Source organism: Taudactylus pleione, unplaced genomic scaffold (genome assembly GCF_031769625.1).
Source record: "Taudactylus pleione unplaced genomic scaffold, aTauple2 ptg000065l, whole genome shotgun sequence".
Taxonomy (NCBI): Eukaryota; Metazoa; Chordata; class Amphibia; order Anura; family Myobatrachidae; genus Taudactylus; species Taudactylus pleione.
The window spans coordinates 13,820,484-13,847,428 of NW_028284467.1; the positions used below are offsets into that span (position 1 = coordinate 13,820,484).

General features: G+C 43.6%; 1 protein-coding gene across 2 annotated transcripts in view; it reads left to right on the forward strand.

The window, feature by feature from the left end:
• Positions 1-26,945, forward strand: part of SENP1 (SUMO specific peptidase 1) — a 40,246-nt gene that overhangs the window by 4,159 nt on the left and 9,142 nt on the right. For both annotated transcript variants that reach the window (XM_088465951.1, XM_088465952.1), the window contains exons 4-14: positions 1,460-1,532; positions 11,959-12,139; positions 12,272-12,434; positions 16,290-16,393; positions 16,493-16,737; positions 17,793-17,844; positions 18,895-18,933; positions 19,192-19,276; positions 20,529-20,666; positions 20,827-20,958; positions 22,621-22,824. In XM_088465951.1, the coding sequence (XP_088322077.1) occupies positions 1,460-1,532; positions 11,959-12,139; positions 12,272-12,434; positions 16,290-16,393; positions 16,493-16,737; positions 17,793-17,844; positions 18,895-18,933; positions 19,192-19,276; positions 20,529-20,666; positions 20,827-20,958; positions 22,621-22,824 (1,416 nt within the window). The remainder of the gene's footprint in view (positions 1-1,459; positions 1,533-11,958; positions 12,140-12,271; positions 12,435-16,289; positions 16,394-16,492; positions 16,738-17,792; positions 17,845-18,894; positions 18,934-19,191; positions 19,277-20,528; positions 20,667-20,826; positions 20,959-22,620; positions 22,825-26,945) is intronic.

Sequence of the window (26,945 nt, forward strand, 5' to 3'; positions counted from 1 at the left end):
TAAATGTCAGGGGCGCTATGCGCCCCTGTTATTATCTGCGCTGCTATCTACAAGATAGTAGCGCCGACAGCCTGGGCTATGTACGAACGGTCAGATCGTCTGACCGTTCGGCCGGCTGTAGCTGTCGTTATCGACAGCTACAGCCTGGCGTTAGCCTATACCCACAGCAGGGACAGCGCTGTCCCTGCTGTGGCGGCTACCGGCTCTAGGGCTGCACGCGGGGATCTCGCGAGATCCCACGCATGCTCATTGGAGCCGGCCGGGTCTGACACACAACGCATCAGCACTAGGCTGATGCGATGTGGTCTGTAGCGAGTAGCGCCGGAGGGGGGAGTTAACGCTCCCCCTCTCCGGCCGGTGAGATATTCACACATCTCACCGGTAGTGCTTCCTGTTTCGCCTCGGTAAAGAGGCGAAGCAGGAAGCGTTATAGCGGCACTTAACGTGCCACTATAATACATCTACCCCAATGTCTTTTAGCTTTTACACTGATCATCAGACATATAAACTGCCTGCACTGCAGAATAATAATGTAGTCTAGGCATAGGGAAAGTACTCTTCCAACCTGGCTACAAATTAATTAAGGACACCCATTTTAGAAAGAGGGTGTCTTCTCTTCCAAATACTGGGCTCCTTAGTACTTATTAACTGGTAATCACCAGACAATATTGGCCAGCGATATGGGAAAAAAAAATATTCCATAGTTTGGGGAAGGACGTCATGTGCCCTTCCCCATCTCATCCATGCTGTTCTATACACATATGGGGGGTACTTTGAAAGAGAGGAGTCTCCTTTCATACAATGTGCCTCCTTTAGTAGTTCTTCTTTGGTGTTCGCCAGGCAATAACTCAAAAATAAAGTACACAAAAAATACAATTTTCCTCAGATTGGGGAGACCTAAAGCCCAGATCTCCCCAATCTTGTGTCAAATAAAAAAAGTGGTCCCTTCAATTAATGCAGTAGACTGTCAAATTTAAAAAGTGGTAGGCCTTGTACGACTATTATTCCTATAGTAGGGGTTTAAATTGAGACTAACATGTTTTGAAAATAAAAACACTTATTTTTAAGTACAGATTTTTGGTGCAAACCTACATGTAAAAGCCTGCTGTTCACGATTTTGGAAAGGTAGATTAGATTTCCATCGTGAACCACAGTTCATTATTATTTTTGGGGTGGTTCTATAAATAAAAAATCCTTTTTTTATTTAAATTTCAATAAAATGAACTAAAAGCAAAACTGAACACACTTGTTGGCCCATTTTATTTTATGTGTTGGAATAAGGAAAGACTAGTGGTATTTTCTGAAAATAGGAAGTCTTCTTTGAGGGTTGAAAACTGTTGTCTTTAAAATGTAAGCTAAAGTGGAATACGCTGAGAATAGTCATATAAACAATGTCCTGTATTAAGTGTATATATTCAGCTTGTTTTTATACTTTTTTTATTTTTTTTCTCTTTTTCAGTTTACTCCTATGCTTCATAGACATTTTGACAAATCTATTCTAAAGTCACTTCATAAACCATCTTTATACACAGGTAAGACTCTTAGACCTATCTGGTGCAGATTAACATTTGTTTGATATTAAAATAGTGCAGGTAATAAGATCTGCTCCATCATGAATGGTTAAACGATCACACAAATTCACATGTCTGGGTCATCACAGATTTTTACATTTCCAAACATGAGGATTCCACCCTTAGACTTTTACCTGTTTTTTGGGGTTTTTCGTGTTAAACCTCAACCACTTCTGGAATTGAGCCATTTAAAGATCTGATCACCCCAAAATTGAATGAACTCCTGTATAAGTAGAAGATGAGCAATCTTCATCTACCTTGGTTGTCTTTCTTTACTCATCGGTTTAAGCCAAGTACTGCTGAGGTCAGGTAGAATGAAGCAGAAGTAAAGTGAGTCTCGTAGCTTGCTGCTATGGAAACAAGCAGTGGGAAGAGGAGAGTGAACGCTTACCGAGTAGGGAATACAAGGTTCTTGATATATTTTATAGCTAACCTCCAGGATATTACTCCTTTATTGTGTGTAATGTATTCTGAGTGGAGGGTTATCAAATACATCTGGATTGTTTGAGGGCCAATTCATACGAAGTGGTCCAACACCTGTTTGACTAAAAAATTTATTTTATTTTTTCTTAAAAAAGGTCAATTATCTCCCGTATATGCCAATAGTTCAAAACCACTAATATATATATATTTTTTTCTTACTTCCCTTTTGAAATGATGGCCATTTTTAAATTTTGGCAGACAGTGATTTTTGTGTTTCTAGGCATTTACGCAAATATAAATCTCAGGACTGGAATGTGGTAGAGCCTCTGGACAAAAACCTTTGCTACATTTTTGGTTTGATGCATAGATTACATTTTTTCACTTTAATGTTGAAAAAGAGGGCCCAACGAGAAGAGAAAAATTTTGGAAAAACAGGGTTTTGGTACTTACCGATAATTCAATTTCTTCGATTCCACAGGGGACATTGGAGCTCAAGGCACTGGGGGGGGTATAGACTGTGATAGAGTAGAGCCTGGCACTTTAAATAATTTAGAAGTGTGACTGGCTCCTCCCCCCTCTATGCCCCAGTTAAGAAACTTTCCCCGAGACGAGATGGAGGACAATGGGAAGACCAGGAAAAGAAGTCCACAGAATGGAACAAGACAGACTGAAGAACAGAGCAACCCACTGCAGGGAACACATGCAGTCACACAAGCACGTAATGTACATAAGCGCAATAGAACTAGAATAGAACGATCCAAACAAGACTGCAGATAAGCAGTACTGGGTGGGCGTCCAGTGTCCCCTGTGAGAGAGAGAGAGAGAGAGAATCAACAGATAACGAACAACGAACAGTAAACACAGCAAGGCCTCCAGCATGGGAACATTGCTGTCTAGGAACTGAATCTGGGACTCACACACTTGCCCAATGAGGCACCTAGTCCCGAATGTAGCATAACCCTAGCAAAGAGCTAGAATAAGTGTTGTTAATCTCCAGTCCATCCTAAAGGTGCATACACACACAACGATTTTATGAACTATTTTCTGTCAGATTATCTGTCAGATTTTTTTTAAAGTGTAATGAACGATTTTTTTGAACTACAAACTATTTTTGTAACTTACCTTAATGAAAATCTTTCAGTTGGTCAGTCAGAATAAACTACGAACGGCAACGCGCATGAACAATAATCGTTCATTGTTATAACTTAGAAACTGAACGATTTTTTTCAACGATTTGAATCAGAAGCAGTGGTTATACTTACAAGCTGCTGTGGCCGGGATGCTGGGCTGAGGGGGTGGCGAAGAACCCGGACAAGAGCCGGTGTCATCTGTGGCGGGTCTTCGCAGAGTCCGATGACTAAATGTCTGAGCCCCCTCCTCAGGGTCACTGGACACAGGCTGCAGTAGCAGTGGCGGTGCCCTCCCGGCGGCCCCCATTAGTAGGCACTCTGCCGCAGTAAGCAGTCTGCCTGTTTTTAAATACAATTGTGAAGTAAAATAACCAACAGGGCTGAAGACCACCCAAAGTGCTCTGGCCCTCTCGGGCACATTTCTAAAACTGGCTGATGGAGGAGCCAGTCATACTTCTAAATTATTTTAAGTGCTGGGCTCTACTCTACCACCGTCTATACCCCAGTGTCCCCTAGTACAGTGTTGGCTAACCTTGACACTCCAGCTGTTGTGGAACTATATATCCCAGCATGCCCTGCCACAGTTTTAGCATGCCCTAATAGCAAAACTGTAGCAGTGCATGCTGGGTTATGTAGTTCCATAACAGCTGGAGTGTCAAGGTTAGCCAACACTGCCCTATAGTAGATGAAGGAGAAAATTACTTTTCAGGGTGCCATTATCTCAGCTTGAAAAGAAAGATCATCTGGTTTCAATTTGTTTTGTGATGTACTAGAAGTTTGACAAAAATGCTAAAGTCTGAGATTTGTGTCCTACTGTTTGTTTTTTGTTTTTTTTTTGAAAAATTACATTTCTGCAGGCTCCATATAAGTTTATAATACTGGACTTAATGTCTAAACTTGCAGGTTTATTTTTAATAGGGCATTAATATATTTAATAACAAACACTATTCACAAGTGCTTAAATTTCAGCAGTAGGAGGGAAATCTCAGATGAAAGTTTAGGTTGAATATTGTGTGATCGTCCAGTTGGTGTTGTCCGCTCCATTGAATTCAGTTTCCTCAAATTTTTCAGAGAAACCCAGGTTGAGTCCTTGCTGTTCTTCTGAAATTAGGTCCTTGGATTTAGTGGATGGTAGAAAACCACGTGAATGTCCTTGTTCTGATGTCATCCACTTCCCCCAGCCGCCATTGTCCATCGTACACACAGACAACTGTGTTCGACAGCTGCCAACAAGTTCCTGGGACAAGGAGCTACCATCGATTTGAACCTCTGTCAGAGAGCAAGATTAAATGCTACTTAACTTCAACCTCTGCAGAGTATGAAGTCCAAGTGAGCAAGTCTGTCCCTCTCACAATCAGGATCAAAGACACCGTTGGCTGTGTGTACGATGGACAGTGGTGGCTGAGGGAAGTGCAGAACAAGGACATTCACGTGGTTTTCTACCATCCATCAGAACCAAGGACCTAATTTCAGAAGAACAAAAAAGACTCAACCTGGGTTCCAGTGAGAAATTTTCTGAGGAAACTAAATGCAATGGAGCTGACATCAACTGGACGGTCGCCCTGAAAAGTCATATTTTCACAAATATTTTGTTAGGCGCTCTTCTTCACCATAAAAGTGAAATAAGGTACCGTATATACTCGAGTATAAGTCAACCTGAATATAAGCCGAGGTACCTACTTTTACCCCAAAAAACGGGGAAAACTTACTGACTCGAGTATAAGCCTAGTGTGGGAAATGGCAGCAGCTGGTAGTGCCCCCAGTAGTAATTCCCCCTGGTTGTGCCCCCAGTAGTAATCCCTCCTGGTAGTGCCCCCAGTGGTAATCCCCCCCTTTCAGTGCCTCCAGTAGTAATCCCCCTCTGGTAGTGCCCCCAGTAGTAATCCCCCCTTTAGTGCCCCCTGTAGTAATCCCCCACTGGTAGTGCCCCCTGTAGTAATCCTCCCCTGGTAGTGCCCCCAGTGGTAGTGCCCCCTGTAGTAATCCCCCCCCCCCCCCCCTTGTAGTTCCCCCAGTGGTAATCCCCCCTTTCTCCTTCATCCACTAGGGGACACTGGAGCTTCATGACAGTGGGGTATAGACGGTGGGTTGAGTTGAGCCTGGCACTTTAAAAATCTACAAGTGTGACTGGCTTCTCCCCCTCTATGCCCCATCAACCCCAGTTTTTAGAATGTGCCCGAGTAGAGCCGGTGCACAGGGGCTGTCTCCAGCCCTTATATTAATTTTTATATAGATTTGTAAAAGAATCAAGCAAGAGGACAGGCAGACTGTTAGCTGTGACAGTCTGCCTGCATCGTGGGAGCCGCCAGAGAGGGGACCACACGGCTACTGCAGCCTGTGTCCGGTCACCCTATGGAGGGGAGGCTGCTTTAGGCAGTTAGGAGTCATCAGACTCTGCGGGGCCCGCCACAGCTACCACTGGCTTGTGTCCGGGTCCCCGCTCTCCCCTCACTGCCCAGCGCTCTGGCCGCAGCAGCCCGGTGAGTAGCACACCTCTCCTGACTAGCAGGAGAGGTGAAAATAATCTGCTGGGTCTGAAGACAGCGCGCGGCTGTCAGTGCCACGCTGGTGTTGTGATAGAACAGCGGCGCTGGCTGTTAGGTAGGCGCGCTCACAGCAGTCCTGCCTCTGCGTGCCGGTGCTTGTGTAAAAGGCACCGGCACGGTTATCACTGGCGGCGGTCGTGCCGCTGGCCCCCGCTGTCAGTGCGGGGACACAGAGGGGGAGGAACGTCCCCACTGAATAAGTGTATGCCGCGCGCATACAAAGCGGCGGCCATTAGGAGGAGGAGCTTATAGGTCCCTCCTCCTCTTCCTCCTTCACTGCCTGGGCTAGTTTGGCGCGCTCTGAACGGGAGTGGCGCCTCAGAGAGACTGAAGGCACTGAGCGGAGGGGGAGAGGAGTAAACTGACTGCTTCTACAGGGGGTCTGTATATACAGAAGGTGGTTTTAACTACTTTCTGGTCCTATTGACTGCTCCTCCCTTATATGCCTGTCTGCCCCTGTTACTGAGTTGCATTATTCTTGAAATTCTGCTCCTCCTATACTGCTCTGCCTGCAATTTGAGTAGCATTATTATTGTAATTCTACTTCTCCCTATACTTCTTCTGCATTCCTGAATTGTATGTGGTGCTTGTCTGTGAGTACATGATGACATCCAGGACAGAAAAAACTGCATCACAAAAGCTGTTTGCCTGCACTAAGTGCAGGAAGAAATTTACTCATGCTCGCTCCGAAGGGTCTTCCCTGTGCGAGACATGTGAAGCAGACAGTGATAACACGCAGTCTGTCACTCCCTCCTTCATAAATAGTTTGGCCGGGGTCATGGCGGACCTTTCTTCTGAATTAGCCGCTTCCCGTAGGGAACGGGAGTCTGCCAGAGATCTACCTGGCACATCTCACCCTTCTTTTCTAGCAGAACCAGCGTGGGCTCAGAATTTAGTCCGCTCGGTGAATAGCCTTGCTCAAGCGATGGGTTCTGCGTCTAAAGCTCCTGAAGCTACGGTAAGTCGCTCATCTAAAAAGAGGGCTCTTCCGGCGGTTCTCCAGTCGGATGAGGATTCGGCAGCGGATCACTCGTCTCAGGAGGAAGGGGAGATGCTGGACGAATCAGACGTAGAGACTTACTCACAAGAACCTGAGGCATTGCAAGGTATTGACGCACTCATTCTAGCGGTAAGGGAAGTTCTTAAGATTTCTGGCCAGGAAGCTCCAGAATCGTTAGAAGACTCCTTATTTGCCAGGTCACAGAAGATGGCCGTCACATTCCCTGTTTCTCTCCAGTTGGACGAACAGATGACGGCAGCCTGGCAGAATCCGGACCGTAAATTCCAGATTCCTAAGCGTTTTTTCTCTCTTTACCCATTTCCTGCGGAAAATAGGAAGAGGTGGGGAGACCCCGCCACCTGTGGATTCTTCGGTTTCTCGGTTGTCAAAGAAGACCACGTTACCTGTTCCAGGAGCTACTACATTGAAGGAAACCTCAGAGCGGAGATTAGAAACCACTTTGAAATCCATTTATACGGCCGCAGGTGCACTTCTCCGGCCGGCCTTGGTAGGATCTTGGGTCAACAAGGCTGTGGAAAAGTGGGCGGAACAATTGACTGAGGGTCTTAGATCCAGCACTCCGCGGGCAGATCTGATTACCTTGGCAGAACATATTCAGGAGTCTGCTGTATACTTAGGAGACGCTTCCAGAGATATCGGCCAGGTAGGTGCTAGGATTTCTGCTTCAGCAGTCTCTGCTCGCCGGGCACTTTGGCTTCGTGCCTGGCAAGCGGATGCGGAGTCAAAAAGAGCAGTGGAAGCTCTTCTTTTCACAGGCGATATTTTATTTGGTCCAGAGCTGGACAAATGGATCTCGCTGGCCACTGGAGGTAAGAGTACTTTTCTACCTTCATCAGCACCTCCTCCGCGTCGCTCGTTTAGGGGACCTTCCTTTCGTTCCTTTCGAGCATCGGCAAGATTTCAGGGACGATCGCGAGGTTAGTCTTCAGCGGGGCGAGGAGGCCGTGCTAGAGGACGTCAAGCAAATATTGCCCGCCGTCCAGATCCCAAGCCAGCAGACAAGCCTGTGGCATGACGGGCTCCCATCCCATCTCGGAAATCCGAAGGTGGGGGCTCGCCTCCAGCGTTTCTCGGAGGTTTGGAGACTGACTTCTCCAGACACTTGGGTTCGAAATCTGGTATCTCAAGGGTACAAGATCGAGTTCGCTTTCACTCCTCCTGGGCGTTATTTTACAACAGGTTTGCCCGTCGATCCCTTGAAGCAACTAATTTTGCGTCAAGCGATCGAGAAACTTTTGCTGGCCGAGGTTCTTGTGGCGGTTCCCACTGCACAAAGGCAACAAGGGTTTTACTCAAACCTTTTTGTGGTTCCGAAACCAGATGGGTCAGTCAGACCCTTTCTGAATCTGAAATCCTTGAACCAGTATCTTTCATTTCACAGATTCAAGATGGAATCTCTCCATTCTGTCATTGCGGGACTAGAGGCAGAAGAGTTTCTGGTGTCGATAGATATCAAGGACGCCTATCTGCATGTCCCAATTTGGGTTCCTCACCAGGCTTTCCTCAGATTTGCCATCAGGGAAGCTCATTTCCAGTTTCAGGCCCTGCCATTCGGTCTCTCGTCAGCTCCCAGGGTATTCACCAAAGTGATGGCCGTCATGGTGTCTCACTTGCGCTCTCGGGGGGTGACGATAGTTCCGTACCTAGACGATTTACTCATCAAGGCTCCGACGGCAGAAGTCCTTTTACACCAAGTGTCCCTTACACATCAGATTCTCATTCAACATGGATGGATTGTGAACTTCCAGAAGTCTCAGTTGATTGCGTCCAGAGACTTCAATTCCTAGGAATGATTCTAGACACTGTTCTGCTTCGTATATTCTTGCCAAGGGACAAGGCCATAGCCATACAGGAGCTGGTTTGTCTAGTGCTCAGACCCAGGAAAGTATCTGTGCATCTTTGCATCCGTCTCCTGGGGAAAATGGTGGCTTCCTTCGAGGCCATCCAATTCGGCAGATTTCACTCCAGAATATTTCAACTGGATCTTCTGTCTCAGTGGTCCGGGTCCCACCTACAGATGCATCGGCTGGTGCGTCTGTCTCCCCGGACCCGCATATCCTTACTCTGGTGGCTTCGGACGGAGCATCTGTTAGCGGGTCGGCGCTTCGGAATTTGGAATTGGACCTTGGTCACCACGGACGCCAGCCTCCGCGGATGGGGAGCGGTGGTTCTGGACAATCACTTCCAGGGGCTTTGGTCGCAGCAGGAATCCCTCTTACCAATCAATGTTCTCGAACTGCGGGCAGTCTACAGAGCTTTGATACAGGCTGCTCCTCTGTTACGAGGACTTCCGGTTCGGATACAATCCGACAACGCCACGGCAGTGGCATACATAAATCGCCAAGGGGGAACCCGCAGTCGGATGGCAATGAGAGAAGCCAGTCGCATCCTTCTGTGGGCAGAAAGACACGTAGAGGTCATTTCCGCAGTGTTTATTCCGGGGGTCGACAACTGGTAAGCGGACTACCTCAGTCGTCAGGATCTTCATCCCGGGGAGTGGTCCCTTCATCCCGAGGTCTTTCATCAACTGGTTTGCAGATGGAGGAAGCCACAGATAGACCTGATGGCATCTCGGATAAATCATCAACTACCCCTTTACTGCTCCAGGACCATGGATCCGGCAGCGGTGGGAGCGGATGCTTTACTGATCCCTTGGCCGTACAGCCTTGTGTACCTGTTCCCACCGTTTCCGCTCCTCCCTCGGATTCTCAAGCGGATCAAACGAGAGTCGTCCACCGTCATCCTAGTGGCTCCGGATTGGCCTCGTCGGGTTTGGTACTCCGATCTTTTATTCCTTCTGGCAGACGAACCTTGGCCTCTTCCGCTACGATCGGACCTTCTACAACAGGGTCCATGTGTGTACCCGGATTTACGGCGGCTTCGTTTAATGGCGTGGCTATTGAGACCGCCATCCTAAGAAGCCATGGAGTTCCTAGGTCGGTCATTCCTACCATGCTTAGGGCTAGAAAACCGGTAACATCAGCGCATTATCATCGCATTTGGAGGGCTTATATCTCCTGGTGTGAAGGTCGTGGATCCTCCACTTCCTCTTTTCATTTACCACGTCTTCTTCTTTTTCTTCAAAAAGGCCTCGATGCGGGGTTACGCTTGGGATCGCTTAAAGTGCAGATTTCTGCTCTTTCTATTTTTTTCCAGCGTCGCCTAGCTCTGATTCCGGAGGTTCAGACCTTTTTTCAAGGGGTACTTAGAATTCAGCCCCCCTTTGTGCCACCCACGGCTCCTTGGGACCTGAATCTTGTTTTATCTTTTCTTCAGTCATCCACCTTTGAGCCTTTGCAGGAGGTGGAATTGAAGTATTTGACTTGGAAGATGATCCTTTTATTGGCCCTGGCTTCGGCCAGACGTGTGTCTGAACTTGGAGCCTTGTCCTGCCGTTCCCCTTACTTGATTTTTCACGAAGATCGGGCGGAACTTCGTACCCGGCCTTCCTTTTTGCCCAAGGTGGTCTCGGGTTTTCATCTGAATCAGCCGATTGTAGTGCCAGCGTTGTCGGACTCTTCTGGGGATTCTCACTCCTTGGATGTGGTTCGGGCACTTCGCATTTATGTGTCCCGTACTGAGGGGCTACGTAAATCAGAGGCTCTATTCGTCCTTTATGATGCTAATCGGCGTGGCTGGCCTGCGTCTAAACAAACTTTGGCCAGGTGGATTCGTCTGACTATTCGTCAGGCATATGTTGCTTCTGCTCGACCACCGCCGGTATCCATTTCTGCGCATTCTACGCGCTCTGTGGGTACTTCTTGGGCGGCACGTAGAGGTGTCTCGGCTTCACAGCTTTGTAGGGCAGCGACGTGGTCTTCGGTTCATACTTTTGTACGTTTCTACAGATTTGACACTTTTGCGGCTTCTGCTTCAAATTTTGGTCGTAGTGTCTTGCAGGGCGTTCAGCACTCTCCCCCCCCCCAGGAGGGTAGCTTTGGGACGTCCCCACTGTCATGAAGCTCCAGTGTCCCCTAGAGGATGAAGGAGAAAACAGGATTTTGGTACTTACCGTTAAATCCATTTCTCCGATTCCACAGGGGACACTGGACGCCCACCCAGTGCTTCTTGCCTGTTCTCAGTTGCTTGTTCTGCTTCAATTCTGTTGCAGTTTTGTCTGTTTTTATTGTGTGACTGTTTATCACTGCAGCCTGCTGTGTTCTTGCAGTGTGTCAGTATGTTTCTTTTCCTGTTCTCCTTCTCTGTTCTTCAGTCTGTTCTCCGTCTCCTCTCGGGCTCAGTTCTTTAAAACTGGGGTTGATGGGGCATAGAGGGGGAGGAGCCAGTCACACTTGTAGATTTTTAAAGTGTCAGGCTCAACTCAACCCACCGTCTATACCCCACTGTCATGAAGCTCCAGTGTCCCCTGTGGAATCGGAGAAATGGATTTAACGGTAAGTACCAAAATCCTGTTTTTAGTGCCCCCTGATAATGCCCCTTGGTAGTGCCCCCTGTAATAATCGCCCCCAGTAGTCATCGCCCCCTGGTAGTGCCCCCTGTAGATCCACCTCCCCCCCCTAGTAGAGAGAGACGTGAAAAGAATAAAAAAAAAAAATCACTTACCTGTAACTACTGGTCCCGCCGCTGTCCGCCCCTCCGGCCGCTTTGTATGGGAGAGACGTCATGACGATGTGTCTCCCATCACCCACTGCGGGAGCCGGAAGATGGCTCCCGCAGTGGGAGCAGCGGCAGCCGCTGAGAGTCTGACAGACTCTCAGCGGCTGCTGATTACACCAAACACGCAGCTGCCAGCTCCGGCGGCTGTGTGTTTGGCAGTGTGTAGCGCTGACCGAACTCCGTCCGGTCAGCGCTACGCTTGACTCCAGTATAAGCCGAGGAGGTACTTTTTCAGCACATATTTTGTGCTGAAAAACTCGGCTTATACTCGAGTATATACAGTAATTCTATGCATCAAACCAAAAATTTAGCCCAAACTTTGCTGAGGACAAAGGCATTTTGTCCCAAGGCTCTACCACATCTCATGCCTAGAGACCCAAAAATCACTGTGTACCATGATTTAAAGATGGACACCATTTTGAAAAGGAAGAAAGTTAAAAAAAAATAAAAAATTGTCGTTTTTGAACTATTGGCATATAGTGGAGATAACTGACAAACAATTTAAATTTTGAAAAATGGTTGAGCAACCGGAAAATTGAGCCACTTCACATGGATTGAATTTTCTTGGGATTCCTGTAAACAATGTTGCTGGACTTGTGATCTTCTCCTTATGTCTTCTGACTAAACATGTTTTTGGTGTGCACTCCTAGAAATGTCAAAAGCAGAAAAGACTATGGCTTCTTCTGACAACACAACAATCAAACAGCCAGTTAACAACATTAAGGCAAAACCGAATGGCACTTGTCATTCTACTATTCTTCCGGCACAGTTCATGTTCCCTCAGAAGCAACGGTCAGTCAAAAATACTTGTGTGGAAACTCGTAAATTAAGGTATGCAGTCATTTGTTAACATCATTATTTTGTCTTAAGTCTGTTTTTCTATTGTTCCACTGGACAAGCCGAACTTTCTCTTGGTTAAATTTTGTGTTTGTACTGTTTTTTTTTTTTTTTTTTGTCCTGTAGTGGAACCTCTAATGCGGTGGCTGGAAGACCGAACCATTCTCTAAGTTCCGCCTTTGAAAAGTCCTTTCCTATTAAGAATTCTGTGTGGCCATCTTCATGGAGCGGTGCTGGTCGCCGGAGTCCAAAGAAAACTCAAAGACGGCAGTCTGGTACAGTAGAAGTCGTAAGTTAAATCTTGTGTTCTTGTATTCACATGTGCAGTATTGCCAATGCGTACCACCCCTGCCCCCATCTGAAAGGTTAATTGACATTATTTAGTCATTAATGTTTTGTTTTTTTTAAGTAATTGGCAACAATCATACAGCCTTCTTGTAGAAAAATAAAATAACCATAATTTATCTACTTGTTTACATGTGGTTTCATCTTAAATGTATAATTTAATTTAAAGAGATGGTATGTTGTGCTGCCGCCAGGGTTGGCTGGTTTAAACCAAATGTGTTTGTTTTATGCTGTGACTACAGGCACAATGCTGTGACTGGTATTATTCCACATTCTTGTTGCTTGTGCTCTTTATCGGAGTAAGCTAAACCAATTCTGTAAATCACACACACTACAAAGATATAGGGAAGGTGAACCAGATAAGAGAGGTGCTAAAACTTCTCACCCAACAATCCCATAAGGCAGGAAAAAAAACACAGCTAACATTCTCAATCTTGGAGTAAACAACACAAACACCTAAAACAGGCAATACACAGCAAAACTCCTCATTGTTTAATCTCCTTGTTATCCTTTTGTATTTCAATTCGAAACATTTAGTCCTATTGAAATGAGTGAAAGAAAATTTCTGTGATGTCACAAGTGTCATCTTATGAATGGTGGACGAGCCAAAAAGCACAATTGAAAAAGTTACCCCTATTGCCTATTATTGAACAACTTCTGACTGCTCAAGCATCTTCAGCTAGTGTAGAAAGAAATATTTTTTTCTTTCTGTTAAGTATATTCAAAGCTTTGAAACTTCGAGAACTGAAGAGACCTCTAAACTAGTGTTTTTAGTCAAAATGTTTAATGCCAGTGACACTTCCAGTTCTAATGTTTAACTCCTTTTTATAGTGTTTCTCTAGAAAAGTATTTTTACATGTATTTAAATTTTTGTTTAGTCTAAAATTTGATTTTTATTGAAAGATTTCAAATTATATCAAACCCTAATAACTTTGGATTGTTAATGTTAGAAAGCATTAAAACATGATTGATCAAGGTTTCTAAAGCTGGGTACACACTGAACAGATATATCTGCAGATGATGGTCGTTCATACACACTGAACGACTCATCTGTCTCTGGCCAGGGGACGTGTCTCTCCCCCTTCCCCGCCGCTGCAAGTGTATGGGTGGTCGACTGACGCCTGGACACTCTGCCGGATGGCAGATATATCTGCAGATATATCTGCCATCAGATGTGTAGCAGAGCTGACTCAATAGGTCTCTGAACACCGTCATTTAGACATATAGCTGATACACACTGGCCAACGGGCACCCAATATATTGCCGATCAATTTGATCGGCCAATATATCTGTCGGTGTGTACCCAGCATTATAATGTTTCACAGTATTATTATAACAAGTAGGATTAACTTCTTTTTTTTTTTTTTTAATTAACAAAACATAAATGCATAAAAAAATGTTTTTGTTTTTTCCCAACCCTGGCTTCCGCCCACTTTAATTCAGTAGGTCTATGCAGTCAGTCACAACTACTTATAATTTTTTAACTTTGATGCAACCTTAAAGCTGCCAAGAAGGTGATGCTTTTAAATGTGTTGGTGACTATATATTTAAGATAAATGATCCATGTGACATTTTGTAGACAAGCGGTTACATGCGGTATGCAAGTCTAGGACAAAGTAAACAGGTACATGTAGATATAAGTGAAGACCCACAGGGAAAACCAGCCAAATGAGAGGAAAGTGGAGTGGTGTGAGCGTAATATTACTGGACAGTACATTGCAAATTGCACAAATATTAAACTGAAAAAAATATTAGTCATTGTCACTGCATACTAAAGCTGGGTACACACCTAAAAGATATATCTGCAGATGGTTGTTCATACACACTGAACAACCATAATCTGTCCGCGAGTCCAAATGGCCTGCGGCCTCTGTTGCAAGTGTACGGGCGGCCCTACATACAGCGCTATGGACAGATAAAACTGCTGTCCGCTGTGCAGCACAGCCGACGCTATAAGTCTGTGAACAACATCGGTAAGACATATCACTGGTACACACTGGCCGACGGGCACACGATATATTGGCCGATCAATTGATCTGCCAGTGTGTACCCAGCTCAAAGCAATTTCAGTTTGGGGTATATACTTGGTAGCAATTGGACAGTGACTCATGTAGCCTCAACATGCATTCCTCAGAAATTGATAAATATATCACTGTGGATCACATTATGTTTAGTATTACACAGCACCAATTACATGCTGTCCTTCATCAGCTAGAAACCATGTGCAAAGCGGCTTCTGAGACTAAGGGGCCTATGTATCAAGCTGTGTAAAGCGTGGAGAAACCAATCCGCTTTGAAGTAGCATTTATCAAGTACAGTCTACAAAATTATAGGAACTGATTGGTTGCCATGGGCAACTTCTCCACTGGTCCACTTCTCCTCGCTTTTCATTGGTTGATATGTAAAACCCCTAAGTTTCCTCAGTTGATAGAGGAGGAACGTTTTCACTTCATACCCATACGTCACACTAACAGTCGGCTCTTCTGAACACTTCTTTCGTACAAGAGAAGCTATCGTATGAGAGTGCAGTCCTCATGGAATTGCGGTTTGGACGAAAATGCAGTGCTCAGGGTCCATCTGTTTGCAGTTGGTATATATATATAGAGAGAGAGTGTGTGTGTACTGATATTGTAGTCCTCCATTATGTATTGATCACGTTTTGTAAGTATTTTCATACTACATGCAGACTCCCCCTTAATTTTGCACCCACACTTGAGTGATAAGACTTATCTTAAATTTATTATTTTGTGGAAATTTTTGGGGACACAGGGTTTTTTCCCAAATTGTTTGTTTTAGATACACTTAAGTGTACTACTAAAGTGTGTAAATATTTGTTGATGGGTATATCATTTATAGTGTTCACTCTAGCTCCGGCGGCAGGCGCGCGCACCTGAAAAGGGGGCATGGCCATTGAAAAAAAAAAGGCGTGTCTATAAGACACGTCACCTTTTCGTCACTCTTGGGGGCATGCCCGGCACTTACGGGCAGTTCCCAAGCGCTGCTGACAGGGAGAATAGATGCTGGGCGCATGTGCCCAGCATCTATTCACCGGCTGTGACCGGGTTACCGCACATTTCCCCACCCGTGGGACACGCGACCTGTGGGTGAAGACTGCACCCACAGGCTGTGAGGGCAGGGTGCCCCGCTAAAACAGCCTAGCGGGCACGCTGCATTTAAGCAACTAACAATTTTAGCCATTTATATAAAAAACAATAAATATTTTTACGTGTCGGTCATCAATAGTTTGTTAAGCAGCCTGAGTGGATCAATGCATTCTATACGATAATTCACCTTAGAAGTCGTAAATATGACATTTTGTAAAACAAGGATTTACAGTAACGGCTATCCTGAATTCTGTGTCCGCTGGCTCTCACCGCAAATTTCTGCAACCACTGAGTGGTATGCAGAAGACTCTACACATGTAAGCACAGATTGTTTACTAGTCACATGGTGGAAGTGTTTGCTATCCCCATGCGTAATAATCGCGTTGGGTGACTTTATCACCTGTGGTTTCTGTATTAACATGAGATCTGGGCACAAGTTATTATCACCCAAAACAGAGACTAAACATGATACAGCAAAGGATATAGTAAACACTTTTGCATTATTCCCAGAGCATAAAAATCTGACTGTTACAAAAATATACCGTTGTAGCGTTGTTCACCAACTGTTTGATTGTTGTACTATGTGACACAAAATGACCTACTGGTGTATTAATCCTTGCACTGTTTACAAAATATTATCCAACGTTCCCATTCTTCAGACTTATAAAATGTTTTCCTCTGTAATACACTTGCAGACAATACGTGAGGAAGAGAAAGAAATCTATAGACAATTACTTCAGGTTGTAACGGGGAAAACATTTTTGTCTGCAAAGTCCACTGCACACCTTGCTCCACAAGTGTAAGTGACCATGTATGTTTATTTAATTCCCATTTCACCTCACAAATGGCGATGAGTGCCCATACATTTTCACTACTTTTTTTTTTTTATCAATTCCAGACCTCGGAGCTTTAGCTCAAGCAGTATGTATGACCAACCTTTTGCTTCAAGTCTAAGTTCTCTAGAGCCTTGCACTTTGGATACAGAACCTGCATACCAGCCATCATTTAGTTTGGTTACACCCAAAGAATCTACTGTGCCGCTGTTGAGTGATAAAACTCATTTTAAACCTACCTGTGAAAGAGACTCCAGCAAACGCCAGCTCCACACAGACATTCAGCATACTAGTCCAGAGCAGTCTAAAGGTAAGCAAACGCTTTTAAATGTCCCTCTGACCAGCTTTTGTCAGGTCTGATTACAATTACAGCTATATTTGTGCCCTATGATGGAACAATGTGTTGTTGCTTCCAATCCAAAAAAAGAAGTCCCAACTTTTCCTTCCATAATACATCGCACAATGCCCTAACATAGCTGTCAAATTCCATTTTTGTGATGGCAAATTTTTGCTTGAAAACTAATTAAATGGAAACTAAAGCTTAACCCTCATTCATGTTAAATATAATTATTTACTTTTCAGTGGGTTTGTGAGTAAACTGCACTGAGATGAATGCTTGCTACAACTTCAGTGCAAGCCAGGCATGAAGGTCTTGCTATGAACCAAACCACACCAACATACGTCTCTTCACTTCTCTCAAAATATCTCCCAACCGACCTCTCCGCTCTGCACAAGATCTGCATCTCTCATCCACACGCATTACTTGTTCTCATGCAAGGATACACAACTTTTTTCAGGCTGCACCCACACTGTGGAATGCCCCCCCCACGCACAATAAGATTTTCCACTAATCTCCAAAGATTCAAGCGTTTCCTGAAAACTTAATCAGATTCCAGAACCGCCAACACCTTCATATCTTCCCTAGCTAACTGCATCCCTCCAACATTTCCTGTGTGACTGGATCATACAGTTCACCAAGAACTTCTGCAATCTGGCTGGACCAATATGCAATACTGTAGCACCTATCCTTATGTAACAATGCCTATTTCCCTATAGCTTGTAAGCTTGCGAGCAGTGCCCTCATTTATGTCTGTCTGTCACTACCCAGTTTTGTTCTATTAATGTTTCCAATTGTAAAGAGCAGCGGAATATGCTGCTCTTTTTAAGAAACTGTTACACACTTATTTATTTGTGTTTGATTCTGGACTGCAAGTGTTTGTCATTGACAGCAATTAGTCTTACAAAAAAAAAGAGCAAGTGGATTGGTACAACAAATAGTGGTTGTGTAAGAATTAATGTAGAGTTTTTGCGAAATGTGATCACTTACTTCATTTGAACAATCTTGTGTTTCTTGTTTGTGCCCAGATTTGGATTCCGTCATTGTAGTTGATTGTGTTTCCAAAGAAAAACCTCCAAGGTAATTTCCAAATTATTCAGTGGAAGAATAAATTATATATGGGGATATGTAATAGGCTGCGAGATTTTGGCGAGTGGCAGGTTTTTTTTTTTTTTTTTTTTTTTTTTACCCTGCAATAATTTGTGTTTGACTTTTTAAATTATTGCTGGTTCAAAGAAAAAAGTAAGACTTTCCGGAATCTCATTGATGTCTGTGTCTCGCAGGCTTCTACATTCCCCACCATAGTATTGGCAGGTGTTTCACCATTATCAACTTTGTGATAAAGTATATCTCATCAGTGTTTGCCTTTACCCTGTTTTTAAATGCTTGTTACAATTTTCTATTTTTTTATTTTTTTTTTTATTATTATACCATTAAAACAGAAGGTGACTAAAAGGGTAGGTCCGATTTAATGTATCAACAATTACTTATTGTAGACTGCATTTCTTTGAAATGCATGATTGGGTTAAGTTCCATCACTAATCAATCAAGGCTGTCGGTCACATAAGCTAGGGGCCAGTCACAAATTAATTGTTCCTTGTAATTGCTTCAGTGATACACATACTAATAATTACTGAATAATCGTTAAATAGGTAAAGAGCTTATTAACCTTAAGTGCTCTATTTGCCATCCGTGTAAACGTCAAACTCTGTGGCCTCCTATAAGTTGTTATTAGCCGTTCTGTGGTGGGAACTGTTGTCAGACTATTATTTACAGGCAAATAATCTTGTAAGCACTAAACGTAATATCTGACTGCACAAAGCCCTTGTGTGTATCAGCCAATAGAATAATGAAAATGTACACTTTAGTAATTAATGCTGCAGGAAAAGAGATTTTACCCTTTCTCTCAGCTATAGAAATGTTGGGTTGAGAAATAAGAATGTGAGCGTTCAAATGTTTCCAGTGGTTAAAGTAGGTAATCTGACAAGGTCATTTTATCTCCCTCTGTATCACTTCATGGCTATAAAGCTAAATCTGTAACTGGTTTATCACTGTAAAGCATTTAAAAAAAAAAAAAAATGTATGGGAAAACACAAAATTGTACATCTTTTTATTTTTTCTTGTATTTAGCCCACCATTCTTCCAGGCAGAACTCTGGATTAAAGAACTGTAAGTAATTGTGTGTGTGTGTATAATATGTATATATGTCACGTTAAATGTTCAGTTACATGAGTGCTGCTGATGCCCAATATAAATGCAGCTTCGGCTTCTATTACTGTAGGGCTGATTTCTGCTCACCCCTCCATCTGTGGTCAGCCTGTGACACATGTACTGTGAAGCCTCCGGAAGCGTGTTTAAATTTCTGTATGTTCATATGTGACTCTTTTGTTTTCTGTGCTTTCTAATGTAGACTGCTTTTATTGTTAGCACCAGCCTCTATGACTCAAGGGCAAGGGAAAGAAGGCGAAAGATAGAGGAACAAACAGCACTTGCATTAAAGTTTCAAAATCAGGTGACTTTAACTAAAAACAAATATGCATCAGTCAAAGAGTAATCTATGAAAAATGGTTTATTCATATTTTGTTAGAGTAAAGATTAATATCCTGCCTGTTTGTCATGAAATCTATAAATGTTTATGTATATAACAAAATGCACTATTATGTAAAGCAACATAACTAAACGGTAGGGGGGAGGAGTTCAATTAGTCGCAGGTTATGCCTCACAGCTAATTGATTGCACCACGTGGGGAAATGCTATTCAGTTAGCTTTTTCCCCACATGGTAAGCCAGGGGTTAACGCATGGTAACCCATTGATTCTGCATGAAGTGCAGAATCGATGAGTTTTTCCTGCGCCTTAAACCCCAGCTCCTGAAACTGCTTGTAAAAGTCTACCTCTGTGGTTTAATGCTCGGGGTGGACCCCTCTAATTGAATTGCCTGCCTCCTGTAAAGGAAATGGTAATTTTTTATTTTCCAATTTTTGAACATGTGCAAATTGAGTCTTTATCTTTTAGATGGTCATTTACTAGATGCGTTCTGTCCAAAATATAAATTTACTCTGCTACCCTACATGGGGAAGGAAGTTTTTACAGATTTGTCTATGGGTACATCTTGCCATCAGTAGCATGCCATCACTAACCACTCCTATAGTGGCTATGTGGACACCAGAGGTTCCCCAGTTGTACACTCCAGTAAGCGTTTATCTTGGGGGTAGTTATACATTGAAGACCTATATACAATAGCCTTCTACTAAGATGATTACTTTGGAATGCACTACAGATACGTGTCTTTTGGCGAGTGTATCTAGTAAATTATTCATACGATCTGAGTAATATTTGCAAAATGTAGTTGTCCATAAAGGTAGACTAATGCTGGGTTCACATTAGCCGATGTGTACCCAGCGCGATATCTTAGTTGTCGGGTCCCGGCATCGGCAAGTGCCTACATATTTGATGCCGGGAACCGACTGCGCAACAGTGGGTTCTATGCTGCATTCGGCAGCATGGCCCCCACTGACCATATCGCCCGTCAGACCTGCATTGTCAGCGACATAGCGGGTACACACTGCCTGATGTGGACGATATGTCGTCCAATCCGCTGGATTAGTCAACATATTATCTAGTGTGTACCCAGCTTAAGTCTTTTATTTTATTCAGGACACTCTTGCCTTAAGAGGGTATGCTAGTGGTTATGAAAAACCGTTTTATATGTCTTCCATTCACATTGAATTTTAAAATGTTGCATTTTTATCTTATAAATATAAAGCGGTTACACCAGCAGTCTACACAAGATCCTGTGGATTTAAATCTGCGGGTACCACTTGAAAAGGAAATCCCTATTAAGTTACTCCCAAGGCAGCCGGTTGAATCTCTCCAGGAGCAAGAGTTTCCTGAGCTAACACAGGTAATATCTTCTGAATATACTTTTAAAGTAAAATGGAAGAAGCTTTATAACTTATATGTGTCAAACAGCATATTATATTTTAAGTAAGTTTAGTTTGTCTATTATCCTATAGTTTGAAAATGTACCTTTTTTAATATTTTTATTCAATTTTATTTTAAAGGAAATTGAAAAGCAAATTAAGTTTGCCCTTTTTGGTGGGAGCCAAGATCAAGTATTATGTGAAGGATTCCGCTTAACAATCACTCGGAAAGATATTATGACTCTTAATAGTCTAAACTGGCTTAATGATGAGGCAAGTACTAAATAACTACAAACCATAATAAAATTTCTACTGAAAAAAACATTGAATATGGATGTTTACTATTTTGACAATTTAGTGTGCGACAAAAAATGTAGATGTTGCCTGGAGATCAAATAATTTCATTGTACTGGTAGTTTATGTTCTAAAAGGTCTCAAACAGCAGTAATGGGTATGCCGACTGCTTTGGCACATGGTATTCGGGACCTGAACAACCATTTCTGTATTTGCTGTAAATATTGGGACTTGACTGTTAGATCCTGTTGAGGTTTTGTATAGGGCAGTGGTTCCCAAACTTGCTTTAGGGCGCAGTGATTCAGCATTCTTTTTCTCTGCACCCCTATGCCAAAAGTATTCAATTGAAAAACATCAAAAGTGCTTTAAATTACGTAAATGATGCTGATCTGTCATCCTTAGGTTCCGTTACATAGTGGGTTGCGCTTCTGTTTTAACCAGAACTGGTGGCTGCCAATCACATTGACTATAAATGATTTGATTTGGTCCTGGACCACCAACCTGTGGCACCCAGTTTGGGAACCACTGGTTTAAGGGAATAGCTCAGATACACAGGAACTGGCTCAACAATATATTGTTCTTTGCATTGTAAATATCTGGAATTTCATATCTCTTTAAGAAAATTGTGGCAACTGATACATAAGCACATGCATAACCAAAAAACAAACAAACAAGCAGATATCCAAAAAGTGAAACTGACTAAAACCATGGGTAAGATGAGCAGGACCAACAGTGGTTTGGGGGGGCTTAAGTTTTGCATCTATTTCACAGCGACTCCAGTTACCTAGGGGTATGTTTACTAGGACTATTTTAAATCGATTGAAATCGACCTTTAGTAAATATACCCTCTAGTGTCCTGGACTGGGAGCGCTGAATGGCTGTTGCACTAATACATATCAGTTTAAAGGACTTCTGGAAGCCTGGACTCACTGTGGGGGATAAGGAATCTGTCTTGGTTTTTCCAGTGCCTTACCTCCTACATAAGAGTATATACCATAACCGATCTGTGGGCCTTATTCAGCAGTGCACGTATGTGCACTGCTGGACGCAGATTCCTGACTGTCGGGAATCCGAGCTGGCGCCGTACTGCGCATGTGCAGCACAGGTCCCGCGTGATCACTCGCAGAGCGGCAGCAGACTGTCAGTGAGTGATAGTCTGCCGTTTCTGGGCGGGAAGGGGGCGGTGACGCACTGTTTTTCAAAACTGAGGCGTGTCACGCGGTTGGGGGGAGGGAAGAGGCCAGGAACTCCGTCAGCTGATAGATTTCCTGGCCTCTTTCTTGTATCCGTGGTGGTCGGCTTGCGTGACCCCATGGGTCACTCAGCCGGCCGATGTTATCGCAGATTATCTGTTGCTGCGTTGATGACACCCCCCTGCTGCATTACCATAATTGCAAGGACTGAATTGCAAAGCTGCTTGCGTGCAGCTTTGCAATTCCGTCCTGTGCTGAATCAGGCCCTGTGTTTCCCGAAAGCATTTGAAGTGGGAAGTTTCAAACTTCTTTCTTTCAAGCAAGCTGTATAAAGTACTTTAGAAAATTGTAGTAAAAGTTTACATATAAAGTGCTGTAAAATGCTGTTATAACAGTAAACTTGGCATATATATTATACGGTCTTCAATGCTGTATCTTTGTGAAACAGATAATAAATTTCTATATGAACCTTTTGATGGAACGGAGTAAACGGAAGGGCTTGCCAAAAGTCCATGCCTTCAACACATTTTTTTTCCCGAAGTTAAAGTCAGCTGGGTATCAGGCAGTGAAACGGTGGACAAAGAAAGTGGATGTATTCGCTGTGGAAATTTTATTGGTACCTGTTCATCTTGGAGTACATTGGTGCCTAGCTGTAAGTGAGACCTTTTTGGTACTTCTTGTCATTTTAGGCTCAATTTTAAAGCAAGTATTTATTTCCTGATAAATGAAAAGTGTTTCTTTAAATGTAAACCTTGCAGATTTTCTTTTATTTTGGCTTTTGGACCAGAAATTTCACAAAACTGTCAAATCAATTATCATCTTTTTCTGCAATTCCATTGTGATTTATTATGTATTTTAATTCATCAATTTTACATGCAATTTTTTTTGTTTTGTTTTTAATGTAGCAAAACGTGCAGTAACCACTCACCTATGATTGTTTTGTTTTCCTTTCCTTTACAAATGTTTTTTTTTTTTTTTTTTTTTTTCCTCCTACTGTTTATTTGCTGTACTGCTCTTTAGAAACTTGCACCAAGTTATTGATACTGTGTGCCATATTTTTTTATATACGTGACCTTGATATTTAATATAAATATTATACAAAAAAGACTGCAGCTGTACTAAGCTCTGGAAAGTGATAAATTAGAGTGATAAACTACCAGCCAATACGCTTCTGTCATTTTACAGGTTGGTTGGTACTTTTTCAAACACAATCAGCTCCTGTCATTTTTCGCTCTCCAATTTATCACTTGAACATCTTCTATTTGCTCAGGTTATTTGTACAGATTCCTAGCTCAATTTTAATTTGTAAGTTAGCCTGTCACTTACATCTAGTCTATTAAGTACAGTAAGATTGCTATGTGTTTTTGGACTGTTTCTTTTGTCCAATTCGTAAAATATATATGCAAACGTTCAATGTAGTTGTAAAATTCTCTTTAATGATTGTTGATCCAAATGTATGTTGACATTTGACTTCCTATATAAAAGTAAATCGTTATAGGGCCGGATTCGATTAGCCGCGAAAAGCTGCGGTTTTGTGAAAAGTTTTCGCCGGTGTGAACTTTTTGCACAAACTCATATCGTGCGATCCTATTGCTGAAATTTTTGCACATGCGATAACAGGCAAAGTGTTCATTTCAGAGCAGGTGAAAAGTTGTGCAAAATCCCTATTTTTGGTTAAAAATGTCAGGACTTGTTTCAGAACCCTTTGGACACCTCCCTAATGACAAATTTGTTAAAGATAATTTTTTAATCTTAATTTGGCCAATAATTTTTCATTTTTGGGGTGAAAAAATTAAGTGTTGGAAAATGGGTTTAAACTTAAAGTAGTGGGTCTTGTGTTTTGGTGGGGCTGTATGGATGGGACACGTGTGTTAAACATTGCAGGTGGCTGCACCAGGTGTATTAACAATTTTTTAAATTGCACTATTTTGACTCAAAAATATATATGCACTCATTTTAATGTACCCCTAATTTAACTGCAGCATTTATTTTGGCAAAATACAAATGCTTATAATTTTTCCACTGTTACACAACAATGCATATAACAATTTGACAAGAACCCCAAATACTTTTATTAGGGCCACTAATACACTTTTTTATGTTTCCTATGTCAGTTAGCCTTTTTATGGGGAACAGACAGATTTCCCCAAATTCAGCTGTACTTTTCGCAGGTTACTCCATGTTACGTTTTCATGTGAATGCTGCGTCGTGTCTTTTGTAATAGGATAGTGCGAAAAACGGGAGCGCGTATAGACAAAAGATGTGAAATGATCGCACCAAAAATCCTCAAGTGTGCGAAAACTTTAGACTTTACGTTTTTTGCTTTATTGCATCTAATTGAATTCCCCCATAATTTGTCCATGGACTGTAGCTGTGTGGAAGCAGGACTGAGTTAATGTTTCCAACACTAGTGATTATTTTAGTGTTTTGTTTTTCTAATCTGAATTAGATTTTTTGAAGCTATTCTATATCTCTATTAATGTTCCCTGTACACATGCTGATCCTTCCAGGCAACCGATGCACCGAATGACCAGATCAGCTTCTAACTTGGCCACTTCTATTGATGTCCAAATTGGGCAGGCTTGGTTATTCAGTCCTTCATATCATTGGCATGTACACATGTACAGTACATGCTAATGATATGTCATTAGCATGTACACAAGGGCCTGTGTGGTTAGCAGATTACTGTACACACTGGATAAAAGTGGTTGTCTGCTGGCCAGAGTTTCGGGTATGTCCACATTAGAATCTTTCTAGAGCATGCTGACACCTGGACGATTAGTTAAACTTGTGGATCCTGCAGTAGCTGCACGTATTTGTATCTGCTTATGATATTACGCATGTGTAAAACTGATATTTGCACAAAAATGTATTTAGCTCATATTAGGGGCAATTCAATTGAGTGCAAATTTGAATAGCGCCGGGATGGAGTTCCTGGCGCTAGTCAATTGACCACGCTTTGCCCTGCACTTAGCCGAGAGATGCCGGTTTCTGCACCTTAAGCTGATTGTTACATCGGAGAATGCAGTTTACTGCAACTTATGTGCTAAGCCGGAAACCAGCATTGCAGCCATTGTTTAGTCTGATTTCTGCTCACATCTCAGGAGGGTGCGAGCAGAAATCCTCTAGTCTGGAGTTTATAGCCTGGTCAGTTGAAAAACTCCTGGAACTTTTATCCATGAGCTAACATCGCACTGAATTGAATCGCCCCATTGTCGTCTTTACCATTTAGCCTATGATATAGTCCCTGAAATCTGAGATTCTGGGAAGAATGTTGGTTTCCTTTCCGACTCCATGGAAACTATAATATATGGGATAACTCCTTAGGTAGCTGGATACAGATGAAAGAAAAACAAACAAACCACCCCATGAAGATATGTAGTGTCGGAGGTCACCGATGCTTTAAATGACCTCACTCTGGGATGTGTGTCTGCTGGGGAAGCTGTATAATGCTGCTGAGCTGCCCTGCTGGAAACTTGGTGCCAGTATGATAGCCAACTCTCCTGCTTAATGCTGTTTCCTATTCCACCAACGAGTGGTTTTCAGGGGTCTGCTATTGTTTGTTTGAATTTTCCCAGGAGGTGGCAGCCTGGCTTGGACTGCGGGCCCAAGACTGGGTTGTTTCTCCATAATTGTCTTTAGTGCACCTGAGTTCCCACCCTTGTTTGAGTCTGTTTGACTATCTTCTTAAAGCTTAATTATCAGTTTTTTTTTCTACATCAGGGTCCATAGGGTATCCACAGGATACCTTTGGGTATAGGTGATGACGTCAGGCATCGGGCACCATAGAGTTAAAGTTAAAGCTTTCAGCCGCCCAGGATGCACTAGGGTCCCCCTCCTGTACCCCGCCCCCGAGCCAAGGCATCTGTTTCGTTGGTGCCTGGCTCTGAGTCGGATGCACCTGTTTAGAGGGGGGCTAAGGTTAGCCCCTGCAGTTTTCTACAAGGCATCTGTAGCTGCACATCGGGAGGTACAGCATGGACAGTCATTCTTGACGTCCATGCTGTCTTCCCTACACCCCCGCCGGTACCAGAACACCGGTACTGATCCGGGGATGCTGGTAGGTATCTGGGGTCACAGCTAGCGGTGACCCCAGATGTTTGGGACCATGGCCGGATTCAAGGGGGACAGCAGGTAAGCAGCGGGGTCCCGCGGTGGGTCCCCGCTGGAACATGTTCCAGAGTCCCCAGGCAGGGGGCTCCCTGGGCACTGGCTGCAGCGTGGAGCCAGGTTACGGACCTGCGCTTCCACTACCCCCCTGGGACATGGGATCGCAGCTGTGCGGTAGCACTGCGGCGTCCCAGGGGTTAATTGTATGCCAGGGGAGCGCGCCTTCCCTGTACACAGCCAGCACCTCCCCCGTTGCACACAGCCCTCTCTGCATCTGCTGACTGGCCCTGTGGCAGCGCTCCTCCCCCAGGCCGGCCTCCTCTCTGCCCCTCGGTGGCCATCTTTGCTGAAGCATGGTGAGCGCTGCTGGACGATCGGTGGCATCGTGGTCTGGATCCCCCGGCATACCTCTCCTCCGTTGGTAACAGGTCTGTGTATGCAGCGCGCTGTGTCCTACCAGACTCTGTGTCTGCGTAGTTGAGGATCAGCGCTGATAGTGCAGGGATTGATTTCTTGCATTGTATGTGACTGCTGCTAGCGTCTGCTGCCTGTACTTTCACTTTCTACTATCAGTCTTTTCACTGTCCCTGCTCTTCTTCTGCTAAAGCCCTTGCGGTGATTGCAGGACGGTTCTCCCACTATACCAACGCGTATCAGTGAGAT